Source organism: Phycodurus eques, chromosome 6, assembly GCF_024500275.1.
Source record: "Phycodurus eques isolate BA_2022a chromosome 6, UOR_Pequ_1.1, whole genome shotgun sequence".
Classification (NCBI taxonomy): Eukaryota; Metazoa; Chordata; class Actinopteri; order Syngnathiformes; family Syngnathidae; genus Phycodurus; species Phycodurus eques.
This window is the reverse complement of record NC_084530.1, coordinates 21,974,719-21,998,051: the sequence shown is the minus strand read 5'-3', so window position 1 is coordinate 21,998,051 and position 23,333 is coordinate 21,974,719. Positions and strand designations below refer to the sequence as shown.

General features: G+C 40.3%; 1 protein-coding gene across 1 annotated transcript in view; it reads right to left on the bottom strand.

Moving 5' to 3' along the window:
- lrba (LPS-responsive vesicle trafficking, beach and anchor containing) overlaps positions 1 to 23,333 on the bottom strand; it is a 272,786-nt gene that overhangs the window by 196,842 nt on the left and 52,611 nt on the right. The window contains 10 exon segments of the mRNA XM_061678832.1: positions 451 to 802; positions 1,525 to 1,666; positions 3,872 to 3,979; positions 4,369 to 4,472; positions 10,357 to 10,537; positions 11,689 to 11,842; positions 13,989 to 14,173; positions 14,911 to 15,948; positions 22,723 to 22,915; positions 23,039 to 23,162. Coding sequence (XP_061534816.1) covers positions 451 to 802; positions 1,525 to 1,666; positions 3,872 to 3,979; positions 4,369 to 4,472; positions 10,357 to 10,537; positions 11,689 to 11,842; positions 13,989 to 14,173; positions 14,911 to 15,948; positions 22,723 to 22,915; positions 23,039 to 23,162 — 2,581 coding nt within the window.

Below are 23,333 nucleotides of genomic sequence, written 5' to 3'. Positions count from 1 at the left end.
TGCTAAATGTTAGAATAACAAAAGAAGGATTTTATTTAGACAACAGTCATGGCTTTGAGCATGACTGTATGAAAACAGGCTTCACCTATAGGCCCACATAATGCAAAGTGAGGTTCAGACTGAAGGATGACTCAGAGAGTACAGTGTTTAACTTGGGTGCCAGTGCACCTGCAGTGTTAGTATAAGTGAATATTATTTATCATCTTTCATGAAATCTTGATATACTGTATTTGACAGATGTTTTCAAATAAAGTCTGAGGAAAACTACAATTTCTGTAAAAACAAGTATCTCGAATAAGATATAAATCCCTCAGATTTTATTGCAGCCATAAAACTAAATCACTCTCCTACAAAAAGACAAAATGGAGTTAGCCCATTCTAGTTCTCAGTGGCTCAGATGTATTATTGTATTTCCTGCAGGAACATTTTGTTGTCAAGAGATGCGCTCACCTGTCAAAAGATCGGATCTGCAGGCAATCCCTGGGAACGTCGCCCACGCCCACCACGGTCCCCAGAAAAGTGGGTGGCAGCAGGCCGGGGTCCACAATGATATCGTCAGTCGGCGCGCTGACCAGGCTGCGCAGGATGTCCTTCACGTTCTTGCCTTTGGTATCAGTGGGTCTGACCTCGGAAGACAACGTGGACAGGGCCTCCGAGATGGCGTCTGGGCCGTGAGCAGCACTGCCAGAGGATGACAACATGGCCTCACCGGCCGCGCCGATAGAGGCGTGCTCGTCTCCGATGCCGCAGTCGTAGCGGTGGAGAGAGACCCCGTTCTCTGTCTCCGGCCCGGCACAGCTGTCTATATAGAACATAATCATTCAATTAAGTGTCTTATACAGGTGTGTGATGACAATTAAACCAAAATAAATATCACTCAGGTTAGGCTTTCAAATCCTGGGTCTAAAGCCAGGGTTAGGGTTTCAATCTATACTACTACTCTACATTTACTATCCAATACGGCGGCACGGATGGTCGCCTCAGTACTGCGCTGTCTAGTACTCTGTTTTGGTCATTTTGGTTTATCTTTGGCAGTCACCTATAAAAGAGAGGACTAGATAAGCATTCAAATCAGGCTTTCTAGCATGGGTTTGGATTTTAAGTAAGGGTTTCTTGCCTGTATGGGGTATCAAAGAAGGATTGGAGTTTCAAATTAGGGCTTCAAATAAGGGTTAGAGTTCAAAATTAGGGGTTCAAGTCAAGGCTAGGGTTTAAAGCTAGGCTTTGAAACCTGAGTTAAGGGTTCAAACAAAGGTTAGGGTTTCAAGATCTACACTTTCATAGGAGGATTTCAAGCCTGGATTAGGGTTTCAAACAAAGGCTATGTGTTTATAATTAGGGTTTTCAACCTGGGTTAGGATTTCAAATCAGGGTTCGTGTTTCAAGTTAGGGTTTCCAGCCTGGGTTCCAGATCTACGCTTTCAAAGGGAGGTTTCAAGCCTGGATTAGGGTTTCAAACAAAGGGTAAGTGTTTCATATTCAGGTTTCTACCCTGCATTAGGGTTTCAATTGGGCCTCCTATACCTGCGCTCCTGGTCGACTGCGATCGCTGCGGGTGCTTGTTGTCGTTGTGGGGCTCCAGGATGTCTCGATACTTGGACACCATGAGGACGGAGATGAAGTAGACCACAGCCAGAGCCAGGAACTGAGCCTGCTTACTGTCCTCCTGGAACAAAACAAACACACTAAACAACATCTGCATTTACATGTGCATATGTGTGTATGTTCTCCAAAAAGTATCTCTTGAGTCCTTTCAAGTCCCTTTTACACGAAGCATTAAAGTTTTGTTCAATTCACATTCTCTTCAAACGATTGTATCCCACTGTGCATTCTCCAGTTATTTGAAGTTTTTGGAGAGTAGCTGGATTTGGAGTGAATGGATTTATTTAGGTGTTGTAATACATTTATTGAGTACCTCAATTATTATACCATTACCAAAGATATCTAGGCCTCACATTATTTGCATTTGCAGTAAAGAAGCTAACACATGCATAGGGGCCGAATCGACTAATTGACATCAACCTTATTAGTCGCAATGACGATTATAGCTTGAAATCGATTAATCTGCAACCCTGTGTTTTAGGACTGCCAGCTTATGTAACCGAGGACAGCAGTGAATATGGCTGTATGGATGCTACAAACGTGTGAAAATATTTTACCAAAACTGAGACCGGTAGCAAGTCTATCCTCAAATACAATAAAAGTACACATGAAATAGAAACTGTGAAACTGAGAAATGCTCAATCTTTTGGAGTCTGCACACGATGTCCCATCTTACAACACGATATGATGTCAAAAATGATGTCGATATGGTGTCTAAATGTTGGTGTGTTCGGCGTATGTTCTAGCAAACAACTTAAATAAAGTTCTAAAAAGTTCTTGCTAACAGTGCACACAGTTGTTGTCTGTGCTTTATTGGACCAACCGGCTTGTTGAAGAGAAACATGCGCGGGACTCCCACTAATTGCAACTATTAGCGTAATGGTGAGTTAGCGGTTTTTAATCATTGGTTTTTATCCGTTTACATGTGGTCCATGAAAATACGTCGCTGTGAAACCGGTCTGTGGCATAAAAAAGGTTGAGGATCACTGTATTGTGCTGAAAAAAATAACTGTCATCAATTAATCGACTTCAGCTCAACTTTCATCACATTATAGTAGATTACAAAACATCTTCAGTCGTTCAACCCATACAGAGACATAACTTTGTTTTAAAAATAAGTTTATTAGGGCTTTGAATTACAGTTAAGTGTGGGTTAGGGTTTCAAACAAAAGCTCGTCCTTCAAATAACAGTTTCAAGACAGATTAGGGTTTGAGATTAGTCTTTCCAACCAAAGGAAGGTGTCAAATTAGGGTTTCAAATCGGTAAAACCTTCAAATTGAGGGTTTGACAACAGATTTTGATTTTAAAAGAGGGTTAAAAATAAGGGGAAAGTTTCAATTTTGGGTTTCTAGTCATGGTTAAGTTTGCAGGTTGGGGTTTAAAGTCAGGTTTAGGGTTTCGAACAAGGGTGAGCGTTTCAAATTAGAATTTCAAGTCAGGGTTAGGGTGTCCATTGGGGTTTCAAGTCAGGACATGTTTCAAACAAGGGCTAGGGTCTCAAATTAGGTCTTCAGGACAGATTGTGGTTCTAAATTAGGGTTTGAAATCAGGGTTAGGGGTTCAAGTCAGGGTAAGGCTTTAATTTAGCACTTTAGGTAAAGGTAATGTTTTCAGGTTGACGCTCCTGCATGTATGGGCCTAGTGCTTTTTAATGACTGTAGTTGTCTCCCCACGCTGCACTATTTGCATATCTGTTGTTGACCAATACTAGCCACTCATGCCAGAGTAGCATCTGCTCCATTTGCACACCGATTGAGGAGTATCTGCAACATTTGTACAATCAACATTGTCCCAGATGATCGCACTACTCGTCACTTTAAACCGCATACAGTCCTTGAAGTTTCAGCGCACTTTGCACAATGGTCATTGCACCAGACTATTGCAATATTAGTCATTCGAACTGCTCAAAGTGCTAGAGGACTCTGCATCTTTTTGCACAATTGTCAAAAAAATAAATAAATAAATAAAAATGTACCGGCATTACCAGATAACTAGGAACCCTTTATTGCTCGGTGACTTTTTTTTTTTTTTTGGTCAATGTCTTAATGTCTCAAAAGTGTTCTCTGTCAATTGACTATCTGTTGTTGTACTAGAGCGGCTCCAACTACCGGAGACAAATTCCTCGTGTGTTTTTTGGACATACTTGGCAAATAAAGATGATTCTGATTCTGAACCGTACTTAACTGAACTGGACCACTTGGTGGAAACCCGTCTTCAGAGTCAAACGTGGTGTGTGTGTGTGTGTGTGTGTGTGCTTTCCTAACTCACAATATCCCGGAAGACGATTGCCCTGAGGCGGTTGATGTCCATGTCCTGCAACAGTCGCTCAAAGTCACGCACAGGAGACATCCCGCCCGTCACCGCGTCCACAGGACTCTGCACCAATCAAAAGAGACATTTGATTTGTTCTACAAGACAAATGCATACAGGTAGGGGACTTAGGTTTCTTCCAGTGGGAAGACGGAGTCCTTAACATAATGGCTTTTCTACAGACCGGCTGCATTATGAATGAGCTTTAACACACACGGCGGCGGCGGTTCAGGGAAAGAATAGCGTGACTTTTACTGGAAGTCAATGGATCAGATCAACAAAACAACAATGACAAAGGTAGGGGAGTAATACAATAAGCTATGAGCTAATGCAATAACGCCTGGTGGTCTGTGGTCAATGGGGAGGAAAGGGCAGAGCTTCAATTGGGTCTGGAAGTGACTACAAGGGTGGATAAAAAAACAGGAGTGGAACAAGATACCCTGGGTATGACTTGCCTGTGCAGAAAAAGATTTCCCGGGAATGGCTGTGTTGGCTTCTTTGTTGTGCTTCAAGTGAGCCTGCTGACACTCAAGGCAGTTTCTCACCGCCATCGCACACACTACAAGGAGAGAAGCAATGATTAAAAAAAAATAGAATTAACAACCAAATGAGGGATGGGGGTTCAAGCCTGGGTTATGGTGTCAAACAAAAGTTGGGGTTTTGAATTTAGGTTCAAGTCCAAGCCAGGATTTCCAACGAGTGACTTATGAGTTTTTAGAGATGCGAGTTGTCGCTTCGCCAATTTTGTCTTTTTTTTTTTTTTTGAGACCAAGTGCTTGATTCAAGCTATTTACTGCAATTCCTAGTTGAGTTTTACAGGAAAACCAAACAAAGATGATTCCATGTTGCGTATTTAACAAACACACATAACGCTGTCTTACAAAAGTCTGTTTACTTAATGCTAACACACCATGTAAAACGTCAGTGGAACTAGCATCGATATCACGGTAGTTACTGAATAAACCTTAAAACAACTTGCATCTGAAAACTAATGGTAGCAATACATGCAGACAATATAACAATACCAAAAGGCATGTATTCTTTATCCTCTGTGAAAAATTATAAATATTACTGCAGTTTACTCAGCCGCTGTGACAGGAATAATACTGCTCCCTGGTGGCCAAATTACACACACCAGAAGGAGCAGCACTATGAAACTAAGCATGAAATGATGATACACAACCTTTTCAATTCTTTATATTCTGTTTAATTATGTTATTTCTGTTTGAGCTTATAAAGCACAATACTGTAGAATGCCATTTTTCTTGTTTAAAAAAATGTTTTATGGGGGGGCTAACCTTAAAAAAAAATATATATATATAGAGAGAGAGAGAGAGAGAGAGAGAGAGAGAGAGAGAGAGAGAGAGAGAGAGAGAGAGAGAGAGAGAGAGAGAGAGAGAGAGAGAGAGAGAGAGAGAGAAATAAATCAAAATCAAATAAGGATGAGTGTTTTAAATCTGAGTTACAAGGAAGGATTAGGGTTTAAAATGTAGTCAGAGAATGTGTTGGATACAAAGTGAGACAGTCTGAGAAGAAGCAGCAAATGTAGCAATGGTAGAAGAATAAGCAGTATCAGCAATGAGAGAGAAAAGAACGTGCGTAGGCGTGTAGAGAGGTGGGTAGAGTAGCCAAATATTGTACTCAAGTAGGAGTACTGTTATTTTAGAATAATTGAACTTTACACCGATTTTATCAGGCTGATCGGTATCGGCCGATATTTAGCATTTTATGCTGATCGGCTGATGGGCTTTAATGTCATAATTCGCCGATCCGTTCAATCACGTCATTGATCGGCTCCGCAAAAGACATATACTCCGCGTCGCCGTGTGCACAGTATATTTGAATAAAAAAACTAGTTTATTTTTAGCCTTGTCGAGTGTCTTTTGACGTAGTACTGTAAATATCTGACGGCCTATGAAGGTATTGGGGAAGGAAAAAAAATAAAAATAAACATCTCGGCAGTACGGAACAGACAACACGTAATCAGACTACAAGACAAATTTGCTATTTCACGATTGCACTGTCAGACTACTGCAATAAAATCTTGTATTCCGATACCACCACATTCCGTTTTTTACGATCAATGGGCTTTATCTTGTCAACTCAAATGCGACCGGATACACTCGTTACCGTGGCGACGACAGCAAGAGTGGATCGCGCCGACTGTACTATAAAAACAAAATGGGGCAAAACGTGTGTTGGTGGTCACCGGTGCTCAGGACAGGAGAGGGGGTTCGTTTAAGGCTTGCTTGAGGTATGTTCACGTACTTTTAATACGATACGGCTCACAAGCAGGCAATAAAATGTTTTGTAGCCTAGCAAGCTAGTGGTAGCATGAACGGTTGGATGCAAACATGCTGCCGTTCTGTCGAATCATGCTCTAAAGTTTCGGTGTGGGTGAAGTAATTTAATTACAATAAAGTAATTTAATTACAGTAAGTTAGCGCCCATTATTTCTGTCACGTAATGTTGGTTTGACCTGACTGATTAGAATACACAATCTGACTAGAGCAGTGATTTCCAACCTTTATGGAGCATATTTTACAATTGAAAAATCTCACGGCAGACCAACAAATAAAAATGTTACAACAAGTGGAAACTTCCTGCCATCTAAAAGAAGACCATTCATTTGTTCTGTCTGTAACTATGCCTCACTGGCATAAATAGAGGACCAAAGATACATTTATTGTAAATAAAATTTTTGGAGCAATTAAGTACACAAGTATATACAGTAAATGAACAGGTCATTTAAATAGACACATTCCTCCATCTTGTGATTGGATTGGTGATCGGTTATCGTTTTTTTAAACTCGCTGATCGGCCCCAAAAATCCTGATCGTGTAAAGCCTTAGAATAATATGACTCAAGTAAAAGTAAAATAGTTATCCAAAAATTGACTTACGAGTAGGAAAGTACTCAATGAAAAAACTACTCAAATAAAGAGTAACTTGTGAGTAAATTCATTTTTAATTTTTTTTTTTTTTTATATAAATCAGAGCATGAACATTAATAAAATACTAATAATATATGGGAGTCGACACACATCTGCCACCATTTAAATTTTAAACTGCCCAAAAAACAACAAATCATGCATTAGGCCCTACAGAAACATTTGCTTTATTCACTAAAATGACTTCATGAAGAAGCTGTTTACTGACCAGACTGAGTAATTGTGTGTGAGCGTGCAACACCATATGATATGGCAAAATTTGCCCTAACAGTGCCAAAACAACAACAGAAAAATCTGCAACTTACCGCAAGGTGTTTTCTCAAGTTAGAAGTGGGCTGAAATAGTTTGGGCAGTCACAATTTAAGCGCTGCATGAGCGCTGCAAAGCTGTTGTTTTTCAGAGTCTGGAAAGTAAACACTGTCGCGCAGCTGTTTGTTTTGAATTTTACCCCCCCAAAAAAATTGTCATTTTGATTGGCTCGCGAAGGCTACGCAGGCGTGCCTTGTGTCGTCTGATTGGCGCAACGGGCACCCTATGCGGAAGTCGAAGATGGAGTCTAAAAATAGATGCGCAAGTGCAGGAATGGATAAATAAAAGTAGCGAACGGGATGTCGATCATTGTAACGGAGTAAAAGTATCTATCCTTCTTCACATAAATACTCAAGTAATATAAAAAGTATGGTGCATTTAAAGTACTCTGGCAAGTACAGCTTTATGGAAAACGTTACTTGAGTAAATGTAACGGAGTAAACGTAACACCTTACTACCCACCTCTGGGCGTGTATGTGTGACAAGTTGGTGCCAACAGTGTCAGCCTGGTTCAGTGTGTCTGCTCCAAGGTCATACAGTGCAAGGTGTGCTCTTGAATCAAACAACTAGCCACACACACACACACACACACACACACACAGATACACACACACATGTCCTCGTACGTGTGCTGAGTCGGCAGCGAGACCCTTTCCCTGCCGCTGCGGCAAATAACATCTTACCCTGCATGCAACTTCACTTCACATGTGGCACACTTGTAATCTAATGTCATCTATTGTAATCCACAACCCCCACTCAATGCTTCAGCTACTTGACAACTGACAAATCTCAGCCATTTGGAAAGCGAAGGAGGGAATAATTCCGACTGGAAATGGCCTGGCTTTTTCCATTAGGACCACTCTCTCATACGGCCATTTGTAAAAAGAAGATGGAGGGGAGGAGGTAAGGAGGGCTGGTAGACGCTAAAACCTTGTTACACGCTCCCCAAATCAGATTAGGTGCCTGCAATGGGGAGCACATACCTCATCAAATATTCATTTTATAACAAACGCGGCTGCTGATTTTCTAACACTGGAACTGCATGAGTGCAGTGTGGCTTGTTGGTTTTTGAAGTACAACTTTGCACGTGAGAAGCTTTGATTATTGTATCCTACACTGCCTTAAGCAAACACAAATTAACTACATACAGCGTGACCTCATTTTAGGAGGGACCTGAGTCGCAAGACTTTCAAGATACAAGCAATCACCCGGCCGATTTCTCGCTTTGACTTGCGTGCAAAAAAAAATCAAAAATTTAGATACGCGCACCAGCTAGGGATGCAGCGAAATTAACAACGAGCAGCAGTTTGGCAGATAAGTGCCAACTGAACAAATCTTAAAGCGGTTTACTGCCACTCCCAGTCAAAGTTTACTGTCTAACTAAATATTAAACAAAAACGTGTATTAAAACACCTTACAAAGGTCTGCTAGTTTAGTTCTGATACACAGTGCAAAACACCACAGACGGGCTAACGAAACTAGCATCAATGTTGTGGTGTTATGACCCTTTAACAGGATTCGCGCTGCCCGTTCGCCCCCTCGCCAATGGCTAATTGAAACAGAATGTGGTGAAGTGAATTTGCCACGCTGGAGAATCAAACTTGCCTGCGTCAAAACTCAAAAGCCCTTCCTGATAAAAGTTAAAGTGAGAGCGCTCTTTCTGCCGTGTGTGAACGGTGTTAATGGTTCAGTTTTTTCCCCCCATATCGTAAAATGCTTCAATCCGCCGTCCGGCCGCTGATGGCTAAGCAGTCAGGCTTCCCGGCCGCGGGGAACGGCGCATCAGTGAAGACCCGATGTTGCTTGTCGCATACATACAGTATTTATTACCGTGACGTACGTTTCAAGTGTCGCTGGACAATGTGTCCTGCAATTTAAATTAGTTCTCGCAGCGAGTTGCCTTCTTCATCAATGCACGAGCTGCTGGTCTACTTTGGTTGTCATGCCGAGCGGCGGCGGCGCTGGCTTGAAGCAGGGCTAGTCATAGCTAGTCATTTGGGGGCCCAAGGCAAGCATAGTCGCCACATCCCCTCCTTATGAAATTTAGACCAATTTGTCCTGCTTTTGAAATATGTTCCAATTATCTGACAGCTAAAGTTAGCCTACTAATATTTACCAAATATTTAGAACATTATCTTCAACTAAAAAGTTTGAATTTGAGAAAATTCTAAATAAAGTCCTTAAGATCATTTGTGAGGATTATCCAACAAGTGAATAAATTTAACACTTTTACTGTATTTGATAAGAACATTCATCAACATTTAACATAATTTACCACATGAACCGCTTTTATATGCACATCTTGGTGATGAAAAGCGTCACTCGTCCACTTTTTGGCACTGACAGCAGTGCCACTGCTACTGGCAAGAGCATCATTATATAGTATTACATTTTTACAAGGCATGAGGTTAAATCAATAAGTCAATATTTTACTGTGATTTAAGGTTTTTCTTTTACAATTCAAGAGTAAAATAAGGATTTCTTCTTCATATCAATTCATAATGACATTTAGGCCTGACCAACAGGAAATAGTTTACTTGTTGGCTATATCCAATGTTGTGTTAGTCATACTATAGAATAATTTATGTCTTGTGTTTAGTGATTAATACTGAAGATAAACGTCCTCCCGAAAAATCGCATGCTAAATCGCAATATTTGTTTAAAAGAAACCAAAACAGACCGTTGCAATTAAGAGTATTTAATTTGAAATAATGTCCTGCTTTTGAATAAAATGATGGAAATTTAAAAAAAGTTTTCAATCAGATTTATCAATTCATCAAAAAAATTACACAATCGATAATTAAAATAATCGTTAGTTGCAGCCCTAATTTCAATGCAGGGTTAGGGTTTTGAATTAAGGTTTAGGACAAGAGTTAGGGACTAAAATTAGTCTTGCCGGTCAGCATGTCCATATATTGTGTGCATGTTGCTCAAGAATATTTAACAGTCTGGAATAAGAAGTATGAAAATTGCCAGGGGGCTCCACTCTACACAGCACAGTAGGCGCAGTAGGACAGCCGAGGCTATAATGGCTAAATCACTACATCACGGTAGCAGCCATTTTACGACCATAGCCATGCGATGGGGGTTAGAATAACAAGGGAAGGAGAGCAGAGAGAATACACACAAAGGCAATTTTTCAAATATAAAAAAAAAAAAAATTAATGTGAGGGAGTGACGCTACCAAGACGGAGGCACTGTCGCAGGATGCCGCCCGACGACATGTTTTTCTCTGCCTCGATCTCGGCGAAGTTGAGCGAGCTGGCAAAGACTAGAATGTCCATGAGGTTGACGAGGCGCTGCAGGAAGGCCACGGAGGCGTCAAGCGTCAGGCCCTGAGAAGGCTCGATGTTCTCGAGCTCATGCTGGAGGCAAAAACAGACACCACAGCTAAGAGGTAATCCAATGTATTTACAAACTAAAATGACCATTGTAAATAGTGGCTATATTCAACAGCGGGTGGGGGGTGGCATCTGTTCAGGGGGAAGAAAATAAAGTAAATGGCATATTTTCAATTATGTTTTTGTATTTGTTAATTCAATTATTTATATGATTTGTAAAATTATATGTATTTTTTTAAATTTAATGAACCTTTAAAAAATACTTTGACAAATCTTCCCTACATTAATAAAAAACATCTCTGACAATTAAGTTTTCATTATACATTCTTCTAGGTTTTTGGTCTATTCAAGGCAAGAAATCTCTGCTACTGTCATAAAGCATTAGTAATTTAAATGATTGAATTTGATAGTTGACATCTGCTAGATTAATTTTAAAAAATACATTGCAAATTACAAGGAAATAAGGGGACAATTCTTTGATACATTTAAAAATTTGAATTGAATTTAATGATCAAAAACTATTTAAATAAAACTGTTCATCCAATTTTAGCTACATGAATCAAAAATGGGTGAGATGAAATTGTTAACATTTGATTTAATTTAATTTAACAATAAGTCCAAAAATATATTTGCCTCCATATAAATTAAATGATTTAAGACATGTATAAGGTAATTCAATTTAATACAATAGTTGAACAGTAAAAAAAAAAAAATAGTAATTAAATAAATTGGTGACATTACATGTAATTTTATTTTATTTAAGTCAACAAATATTTACTACATGAATCAAAAGCGAGGAATACAATTAAATTTAATTGAATAAATATAACAAACAGTACAAATTGGTGTTATGTTTAATTTCAATAGTGAAGTTCAATCAACGGTCCTACTTCCTGACGGCGTCCATTTGAGGAGAGGCTCTTAATAGTGCAAGCGGAGAATGCACCAGTCTGTATTTTGACATTGACATTGTTGTAAATGTAGTTAGAAACAGCAATAAATCTGTTTTCCCGGGTCACACAGAAGCACAGCATCCCATAAAAGAGAGGAGGTCAGACGACACACACAAAATAAATAAAAAATAAAGATAACCATGTTAAGGAAGCAGCTAACGGCGGGCTAACACGATTGGCAAAAGGTCAATGCAGATAGATAACTTCCTGTGTTTGTCTTACAGAGGAGGAGGTGGCAGCGGAGAGCAGTGGGAGGATGCCGCCACATGCCATGACCACGTTGTCCACCACCTGCGAGATGAGGTGCACACTGTTGTGCACAAACACCATATTGTCACTGCTATTCACGAAGTCCAGGACCGTCTTGGTGGAGTGGCTGAATAGACAGAAAAATACACCAAATTCCAGTTTCAGACAAGGGTTAAGGTTTAAAGTTAGTCTTTCAAGCCTGAGTTCCACATTCAAACAAAGGTTTGAGTTTCAAGTTAGGGGTTTCAAGACAGGCTTTAAAGCCCTTCAGACAAGGTTTAAGATTTCAAATTAGGGTTTCCAGGCTGGATTAGCGTTTTAAAGTAGAGTTTAAAGCCAGTGTTAGGTTTTCAAACAATGGTTAGGGTTTCAATTTACAGTTTTAAGTCAAGCATTGGGTTTCAAATCAGAGTTTCAATTTAGGATTTCAAATCGGGGTTTCAAGACTGGATTGGGGTTTCAAACAAAGGTTATGGTTTCAAATTAGTTTCAAGTCAGGCATAGGGTTTCAAAGTATAGTTTCATGTAAAGGTTAGGTTTTGAAACAAGGGTTTCAAAGTCAAACAAATGTTAGGGCTTAAAGTTAAGATTTTCAAATTAGGGTTTCAATACTAGGTTCCAGCATCAGACAGGGGTGAGGCTTTGAAATTATGGTTTCAAGGTTGGATTAGGGTTTCAGAGTAGAGTTTAAAACCAGGATTAGGTTTACAAACAACGGTTAGGGTTTCAAATTACAGTTTCCAGTCCGACATAGGGTTTCAAGGTAGTGTTTCAAATAAGAATTAGGCTTTCAAACAAGGGTTACAAGTTAGGGCTTCATACCTGGATTCAGGTTTCAAGTAGGCTTTACACGATCAGGATTTTTGGGGCCAATCAGAGTTTAAAAAAACGATAACCGATCACAAGACGGAGCAATGTGTCTATTTAAATGACCTGTTCATTTACTGTATATACTTGTGTATGTAATTGCTCAAAAAATATACTTACAATAAATAATGTATCTTTGTACATATATTTATGCCTGCATTACAGGCATAAATATATACCAACATTACAACATGACATAAATAATGGGTGTTAACTTACTGTAATTGCTAACTTACTGTAACTTACTGTAATTAAATTACTTTATTGTAATTATATTACTTCACCCACACCGAAACAGAGCATGATTCGACAGAACGCCGGTACAACCGTTAGTACTAGCAGTAGCTTGCTAGGCTACATAACGTTTTGTTGCTTGCTTGCGAGCCGTACCGTATTAAAAGTACTTGAACATACCTCAAGCAAGCCTTGAACGAGCATCTTCTCCCAAGCACCGGTGACCACCAACACACGTTTTCCCCCCATTTTGTTCTTATAATACAGTCGGCACGATCCACTCTTGTTGCCGTCGCCATGGTAACGAGTGTATCCGGTCGCGTTTATGACTTGACAAGATAAAGCCCAATGATCGTAAAAAAATGGGATGCGGTGGTATCGGAAGATTTTATTGCAGTAGTCTAACAGTGCAATCGTGAAAGAGCAAATTTGCCTTGTAGTCTGATCCACGCATTACGTGTTGTCTGTCTCAGACGTCTTGTCTGTCCCACACCGCCGACATGTTTTTTTTTTGTTTGTTTTTTTTTTAATATAAAATAACTATCGGTGGTCAGATATTTACAGTATTACGTCAAAAGACACGCAAGAGCCGATCAATGACGTTACTGATCGGATCGGGGAATTATGACAAAGCCGATCAGCTAATCATCATAAAATGCAAAATATCGGCCGATACCGACCAGTCCGATCAGATCGGTGTAAAGTCTAGTTTCAAGCCTCAGTTCTAATTTCAGACAAGGGGTGCCGTTTCAAGTTAGGGTATCAATCCTGAGTTCTAGTTTCAGACTAGGGTTAGGGGTTTAAATCAGGGTTTCAAGCCCGGGTTCCACTTTCTGACATGAGTTAGTTTTTCCAATTAGGGTTCCAAGTTTAAAATTAGGGTTTTGAGCCTTGGTTCCAGTTTGAGACAAGGGTCGGGTTTCAAGCCTATGTTCACGCTTCAGACAAGGGTTTGGGGTTCAAATAATGTCATAGTATTGTCTACAAAGTGAAAGACCAGAACAGAAGCAGCATGATGTCGCAAAATAACATGTTCAAAAATCAAGTGGTCATATTTCTATGGCTTTTTTATGCAATCAAATGTAATTACTTTCACAAACTCAACTCTTAATCAATTATTATTATAATTATTATTTTTCTTTTTTTAAGTCAAGGGAAGAAGCCGAGCCTACCTCCTCCACGCTTGCACGTCCGTCTCGATGGCAAAGAGCAAGTCTGTGAGGAGGCGCTGATGCATGTGGGACCAGCGGTACTCAGGGATGCGGAACACGGTGGAACGCGGCACCGAGGTTCCGCTCTCTTTGGACTGATCTGAGGAGGCCCCACCGGCTGCTGTCGTCACCGTTTGGCTTGTCTCCTATAGACACCACAATGACATTATGTGAGAGAGACAGTTTAAAGGTTGACTTTTTAATTGCTTGTATATAAATAATTGGGCCAATTTACATAACCCCAGCTTACACAAACTTTCTCTGCCAATGATTTGGCAGCTGGGCCGAGCGCAGATCCACGTGGGAGAGGGCGTATTTGTGTTAGGCCCCTGCATGCGACATATGCACAGATCCGCTACCCTTATTGACAAAGTGTGGTTCGGCGGCCGGGTGATGAATTGCTGCCTCTGCCAGTTAAAATACAATGGAATCTTTATGTGCAGTTCCTTTACTGGGAATGGGATATGGTTAAATTGGCCAGTGGTGGCTTTGCGTAAGCGCCATTCATTTTCAGTCTGAACACAGTGTTGTGAACATCAGCTCTGGGGCGGCTAGATTTGTTGCTAGACACTTTTTTGAAGGAGTCAGCGAAGACGCTAATAATAGCAACAATATTGCCAAGATTGCAACACTGAGCAGCCCTCGCTTCGTCACAACACCCTAGAATTTTAATAAAATGATAATTGGGCGACTTGGTGATGAAGTGCTGGATCCACCTGCGAAAATACTATCAAATATTTACAGGCGTCTGCTGTATGGAGTGTACAAATTTCCAATAATACCACAAAAAGTGGGGAGATTTGTGGATTTAATTTCTGTTTTAAATTGTGAAAGAATGGCTTAATGTCTCCTCTAATTACAACTTGACTAAAAAGATACATACTGTTGAGTGTGCCTCCTTCAGTTCCAGCCTCTCCGTATCTAAAGCTACATTGGCCACATCCAGTCGGGCTATTTTGATCTCTTTAGTCTTCTGGCCAGCGGCGCTTCGACCTGGGCCACCAGAAAGGGATTCTTCCCTGGTGGTGGCTGTATCTTGACTCGGTGAGATGGAGTCTGACCCTTCCAGAGTGTGCTGCTCTGTAGAGGATGCCGTGGGCTGCTGGTCTGGCATCGCGGGTTCCTCTTTTGGTTGGTCTATCACATTTTGTTCAGGGGTGTCAGGTGCTGGGGTCTCCATACTCTCAGACACCAGTTTATCTCCGGTTTCTTCATTGTTTTCTTCTAAAGCAACTTCCAGCATCTCACAAACTTCCTGCTTCATGTCACGGCCTCCGTTTTTTTCCACTGCATCCTCTTCAGTTGCAGCAGAGGCGTACAACAACTCCTCTTGGCTGTAGTCAACGGGGTCGCTGGCGGAGGACACGTCCACCAAGTCTTCGTTGAAGACTGAGGCACCACCAAGCAAGCTGTTGTCCAGAGGGGCTGCCAACTCGGGAGACGGATGGTCGTTCTTGGGCTCCTCTTCGGCAGCTCCTTCTTTCGTAGAGTCTTTGTCTTTAGCAACTTCTCCCTCAACTGTTACAGGAACTTCACTCTGAGGTGGCTCTGGTAAATGATCTGCCTTCTCAGTCTCAATTACTGGTTCCTGCTCGCTTGTTTTTCCACACTGTTCTTCTAAGTTTTGGGTTGGAATCCAAGCATCTTCTTCAGAAGCCTCCTGAGCCAGTCTCTGCTCATCCTCCACCACCTCTTGGGACACAGTGATGGACGCCTTCAGCGGATCAGATGTGTCAGCGAAGGGTTCATCCACTGTGAGCTTTATGACAGTAGAGGGGGGGCCATTGGTACAGTCGGTGGTCTCAGAGCTCTGGCTAACTCCGGAGACGGTTCTGATGGTGCAGAGAGAACTGGCGGATTCCTGGCGTTGGTACTGGCGAAACATGTGGGACAGGTGCTCCTTGTGCTGCTCGAAGGTGACCTGCAAAAACAGAAACATAACGCATAGAATCTTATGTTGTATCATGTCACATCGAACAAAAACCAAACCACACTGCCTAGTGGAAATGAGGCCTTAACTTCCTCTATTAATTTGGAATATTTGAGTTAATAAAGATAAATTAATATCACTTTGTATGTATTCCCACCGCATCACATCAGATCGCATCATGTTGTATTATGTTGCACTGTAATGAAGCGTACGGACCAAACCAAACCGCACTGCTTTGTGGAAAATTAGTCCTCAGTTTCCTCTGTATATTCAGAATGTTTTAGTATATAAATTGAAATTAACATCACATTGCATACTATTTTATCAGAAAACGCTGTACCCTTAATTTCCTTCACAGGATTATTTACTCTATCCATCTTTCATATCGTATCATGTTGCATCATATCATGTAGTATCACGAAGAAAATATCATCATACCGCATCATATCCTATTCTTTATTTTCCTCACTGGATTCTTCTGTATACTTCGCTCATTGTATCATATCCTGTTTTTTGGGATTACTACTGTACGACTGTTTGTTTTCTAGTTATAACGCCATTACAAAAATCCATAAGACGACAAACTGAACAATGCGAAATGATGCAAAACAATGCAAAGAGATATGATTACGAAACAATGTTACGATAAAATAAGACGATAAGATAGGTGCACAACACTTCAAACTCCTGTGGCGTAAATTAAGTGTATGATACGGTATGCTGCAATATTAATTTGAATGTGTTAACTAAAATGTTCTTAGTACAGAGACAATTCTCATTTCCCCTTCGGAGGGTGATTCAGTTCGGACCAGTATCATACCGCCTTGGTGGAACTGTGGCTTAAGACAATGAAATCCTGACCTGATGCAACCTTTTCCCCTCTCTTGTACGTCCAGCTACTTAAGACCTATTAACCCCTATCAGTCTGGCTAGCATCGATAGCACTGGATTGACCAGACTGTTCGTCCATAACCACAATGGTTGGCGGTGGCATTTTAGGAAGAAGCCACACTTGTAAGCAGTCATAGATTAGCGGCAGATGCTATTAGCGCACATCTGTGAGCTGTGCCGAGTGCGTGTCCGGCATTGGCAAATCCTCCCACGCCTAATTCAAGACCACGCATTAATCACTGGGGCTGCAGGACAGAAAGTCAAAGATGGTGGTGGAAGGGGGAGTTCTGAGTGAAACTAGACCCAGTTTGCAGCTTTTTTTTTTTTTTTTTAACCTGAGGCTATTTGGACAGCAGGGAATAAGAGAGGGGTGGAGGGCTAAGAAACAAAAATTAATAAAACCGGAACCGGAGGAGTAGAGAGAGGTGAGTAATTGCATGAGAAGAAAGTAAAGCTGGGAAGAAAGCGAGGCTGATTGTTTGTAATTAATTAGGCCTTATTGTTCTAAATTAGCCCGCTACACGGCTGCTCATTAATCTTCTGTAGTGGGAAGCAGTGACTGGTAATCCATAGCTTCCTCTCGAGTGCAGCAGCAGTTGTGGTTCAAGCCAACCGCCCCCACCACTCTCCGTCGTTTTCTCCCGGTTTTCAGAGCCGCCACGCAATTAGTTTGGCCTTAATTGGACGTAAAGCAGTTCTCACAATTAAAAGGCTGCATTCCAGGTGCTGTGAAAATGATGCGGCAGAGCAGAGTGTGACATAATATCAGTACAAGAAGATGCTGGACTCCAATGGTGTTGGGGTTGTCGGTTTTCGCACTTCAAAATAGGTTAACTGCAAAAAAACACAGCATTGAACAACTGTTCTAACGAGACAAAAAGGAGACTGAGGGTATACCAGATGACACGGTGCGACACAATCTGATGCAATAAGAGACTGAAACACTACCTACTTCCACTTAGCAGTGTGCTTCCTTACACTAAGCAGTGCGATCCGGTTTGGTATGGTATGATACGATATGATACAATAGATGGTCCAGGCAGCATTGAATACATTGTCGTATCAAGAAAATTTAATTCAAGATGACACTACGATCCAATATTTAAATGTGTTAAGTAAAACATTTTGAGTGTACAGCGGAGGTCAGGGCCGCATTTCTACTAAGTCGTTTGGTTTGATTCAGTTCGCAATAGGGGGGGTTACATGGAGTCTTCTATTCTGATTATAATAGGTTTAAAAGCCCAAACCAAATGAAAATGTTCTATATAACGACCTCGGAATAAACAAATTCCAAATCCTAATGGAATTTCGTTCGGTTTCACAGGAGTGGAATATTCCTTTTGCCAAACCGATCAGAAGTAAATTTTCGTAATGTAAACCGTGAATCAGAATTGAGTCGAGCTGCACTGTCTCCGCATGCTATGTCTTGACGTAAAAGTGCGGTGACGTCATCGTTTACCCACGTCAATATGGCAGCTTCCAACCAGAGTTCGTATGCGACGGATATCTTGCTTTTAACTACTTGTAACTTGTAATTGTTTTTACACTTTTAATAAAACAACTGCTTGATTAAAAACAAGTACTGTGCTACATAGACGACGGACCTCTATGCTCAGTGACTGTTTTTTTTGTCAATGTCTTTATGTCTCAAAAGTGTTCTCTATCAATTGACTGTCTGTTGTCGTACGAGAGCGGCTCCAACTACCGGAGACAAATTCCTCATGTGTTTTTTGGACATACTTGGCAAATAAAGATGATTCGGATTCTGATGTAGTGCACATTAATCCACCAGAGAATAGAACATGTCACATGTAACCAGTTCACCAGAGATCTTCAATCGGAATGATAGAAAAGTCTGCATGTACAGTGGACCCCCGCATACTCGTGGTTCAGAATGAAGCCGCAGATTTGTTTCCGTTTAGTTTTTTTTTTTTTTCCACTCTTTACATACCCTACACCACAGGATAATCTTTCAGCAATATCCGATAATGTGAACTTTGCTGACTTCAATCACAAGGGGAGAATAATTCTCAAATTTTACCTGATTCCTGGTAGGCGTGTATCCTCTTATTGGCTATTTTTCCGTTTCACGTCACAATGACAAAGTCTGTGGTCAGAGCCAATTAACAATCATTTGCCCCAACCATTTTCCGAGAAGATTGGGGAGGAAAAAGATACCCCTAACATGCCCCACAAGACAGGATAATCAATCAGGAGAGATGCAATAATCGTGCCTTTGGTGATTTTGATTGCAAAGGGTGAAAAATTCTCAAACTTGGCCCGACTATCGGTTGGCGTATATCCATCTTTTTTAGCTAGCGTTCCATTACACGTCACAATCATGGAGTTCATGGCTTATCCCAACTCAGTGTTAACCACACGCAAGGATTTTATACATCATGAAATAATTAACAGGTTTAACACTTACAATTGTCAGCCCGACTATTTCCCAAGTAGATCAGGGAGCAAGATGTTGCTCGTAACACACACACAACACAAAAATAAAAGAAACTGACATACCCCCCAAAATGATAAAGGGGATTTTTTTTTTCCCTTTCAAGATTACGTTGTATGTCCCAGCGCTAGTCAAAAGATGGGACGCTCATTAATATTGCATTCCCTGCTGCCACCGGATGGATGGACATACGGACGAGCTCCCCTTTAAGAATTGCCTAAATTAACATCTTAAATTGTATTTAAACCACAAACTATGTTCCCAACAAATCAATACAAATTAATCTTCCAACATTACCCTTAAAAATAAATACAGTGGCTCAGTCGAGCAAAAACAGACACGCAGTGAAGACTCTGGAACTTGTGCTAACAATTCGAATTAAACTTAGCTCCTTCCTGAGCTAAAGATCTTAAAATAATAACCATAACCACTTCAACATATTGTACTTCCTTGACACGAATTACCACGTTCCTATTATGCAGGGCTTTGGCGCCATCTCGTGGCATGTTGTTATGGGTTTTTTTTTTTTGTTTGTCTTTGTTTTTTCATTTCTTTTCTCATTAATATCCAAGATACTGCTGATACTTATACGTATAATTTGTATTATTGTTTTAGAGTATATAGGAATTAGGATTATTTCATTTATTATTATATTACTATAATATGATATAGCTGTTCATATAAAGTAATAGTTATATAGGATCATCAGGAAGTAGAGATAAGGCTAGGACTAAACACGTTTTTAGTTCTTCCTACACCTTTGCTAATATGTACAATTTAACCTGATATATGACTTTAATTTGGTCTGTTTTGTTGTTTTTTTCTTGTTGTTTGTTCGAAATAAAAGAACTCAATCAATCAATCAAGAGTGCAAAAATATCCCCGAAACAGAAATAGGTGAATTTTTCAGTAAACAACAGACGATATCGTTATTAAAAAAACAAATTTAAATTAAAAAAGCAAACAAACAAACTCAAGACTGGTGAACCGCAAATACGCAGGGGTTTACAGTAGCAGAACAAAAGAGGCTCGTGGTAAACACATCTCATGATGCGTCGTCTCCAATTTTTACCATGTTTGACACTACAGAAACTAAATCATGAAGTGGGAACATATTTGCGAATGCGTCTATGCTCTCGTGAGGATTGCTCTTATTTATGAGGCCTCGCTCCTCCAATGGGTCGCGCGCCACTCCAATGAATATTCAATGGGCTTGGATAAGAGAAGGGCTTGCTCGAGAGGGAAAAGGCGAGAACGCGCGCCTGGCGACTCATTTTCAAAAGACACACACACACACACACACACACACACACGCACACACACAAACACAGAGCCCTGCAGCAGTGGGAGGAGAGAGCAACAGTGACAAACAGCTCCAGCGCTACAAAGGTGGCAGGAAATCTATCAAACGGGACAATAAAATTGCAATTGAGTTTCTTGGGCTTTTTTATAGCACATGCATGTATCTTTTGTGGTGAGTCAGAGCACTTGTAAGTGTGTGTGTAGAGCAGAATCTTACAAATGCTACACACAGGGCTTGTGTTTTATAGCCTTTTTGTTGTTTTTGCTGTTGCTTTTAGTCAGTTAGTAATATTACGCAAAAAGAAAACCCAAAAAAGAAATTCCATTAAACTTTATGGAGGAGTGTGTTATGTGCAGAGAAAAAAAAACTTTAAATTTAAGTGATGTTCTGAATAAAGATTTTCCTGAAATTTTAACACTGCTGACACGTTTACTTAATTTCTCAGTGAATAACGTATGACTGTGACATGGTGTAGCTGCATGACCATGTAAAAACAAAAGACATACACAATTTTGTTATACACACTCTCTCTTAGTAGTCTTGTAAAGCAAAGAACAATATTTGGTGACTTAGACTTGGGACCCCATGCAGCTCACTGTAAAGCAGTGGAACCATTCTTCCAGCCAATCAATTGTGAGGTATAACGGCAATAATGGATATATATATATATATATATATATATATATATGATTAAAGATATAATAATGTCAATTATATAAAATACAAAACTATTTTGTAATGTTTGAAAACAAAAAATAGCTACTTATAATTATATGTAATAAAAAATACTTTTCAATTTAATTTTGTCATGGTTGTACATATCCATTCTTTAAAGTATATAAAATCAAAATGTTTATCATTTAATTACAACATTAGAAAAATATGAATGTAACAAAAAGGTTACAATTAAAGATAAAAGTGTAATTTAAAGCAATAAATTTATAAATTGAAAGAAAATGCAAAAAATAAAATATTTAAAATACTTTAAAAATGCAAATAATTACAAATAATCAAAAATAAACTATGTATTTTTTTAAAGTCACTGAATGATACAGTTTAAATATAATTAAAGTTACATAGACGTAAGACAAGAGTCACTTGTGCATGCATTCCATCATACTCTCAATTGATTTTGGTCCAGAGGCTGTTTGGAGGCACTCACTCGCATGCACACAGCATGCCTGTGCCCCCTACAGGTTACTTACACTCCCTGCACCCACACTGTGTCAAGGGGGTGCCTCACATCACAAGCACATCTTTAACTCACTCTTCACTCTCGCGGGGCTTTTAATTCCCCCCACCCGCCCGGACCACAATCCCATACTGTCCCACTGTTACTTCACAGTGTTGGAACAGACGAGCGTAATGCGATAGCTACCATGACTTTCTTCAAGCGCTAAACTGCGCTTTTTGCAAATAAGAAGTGCCAGCGGTTTATTTTCATCTGTGAATGAAAGGTATTCTGTATGTAAATAAAGAGCCGAGAGAAGCTGAGTGACTGCTCGTATTTCCATTTTGGTTTTAGTGTTAATCTAATGAGACATTTTCAGTCAGGATGGAAGGTGTGCTTATTTCTTGGTCTAAATTACATGATGTATATTACAGTTGATGTGAAGGCTAGAAACCAGACCTAAATCCAATGGAAGATGTGTGAGCCTGCAAGGATGAGCCTGCCAAAGTACTAGTTTTAGGGTGTACATTTTGTCCCCATATTTTCCACCCAAACATACAGTAGTCCCTTGGTTTATCGCGGGGGTTACGCATTTTACTTTTACTTTGTTTTGTGAGCCTGTATTTTTATTTTTGGGGGCCCAAGATTTTTTTTAAATTTAGAGCAATCGTTTGGTGTAATTAATTTACATTAAAAGTAATTTTAGAATTTTTTTTGGCCCATATATTTTGTTTTCATTAATGTATGATGTTAATGAATGTTGTCACGAACATTTAATGGGGGTGTCCTTGGAAAATACAGGTTGATGCATGAAAAACCGTAGACAGGAAAACAAACCCTCCTTGGTGGACAAAATAATGAAAAAGATGACATGATTGATCAAAAAAGCAGTGTCTATCTAACATGCGCTGGTGTGTGTGTGAGGGCCATAATTAGCTCTCTGACCTTGGCGTGGGTGATGGACAGGGTGTCCACCCAGACGCGCCAGCCGCCCCACTCGTACTTGACGGCATGGTAGAGCAGGATGCGGAAGACAGCATACACCATCTCGGTGACTTTCTGCTCCTCACTGTTGCGCGGGCTGATGAAGGACAGCGACAGCATCCAGTCCTGCCACACAGAGCACTGCAGCAGACTCCTTGGGAGAGAAACAGCGTTAGGAGCGCGTGTGCGCACCCACATGCGTGCGTAAGTGCGTGTGTGTGTGTGTGTGTGTGTGTGCGCGCGTGTGCGTGCGTGCGTGTGTGTGTGTGTGTGTTACCTGCGGTTCTCTCGGCTGTTGTTGAACAGCTTGATCATGTCTGACAAGAAAACCTTGCGCACCTCCATGCTCTCTGGCGACAGCGGGGAGCTCTTCAGCAAGGCGGCAATAACCTTCAGGATCTCTGAAAAATATACATAAATATATTTTTCAAACGTTGTTAAAGACAAAAAAGGAAAATACTTTATTAAGAAAAATCTGAGTATTATAGGAATACAATTTTATTTCTCGAGAAAACGTTTATATTTCTCATGAAAAAAAGTCATATTACATTAAATTTGAGTTTACTTTGAGA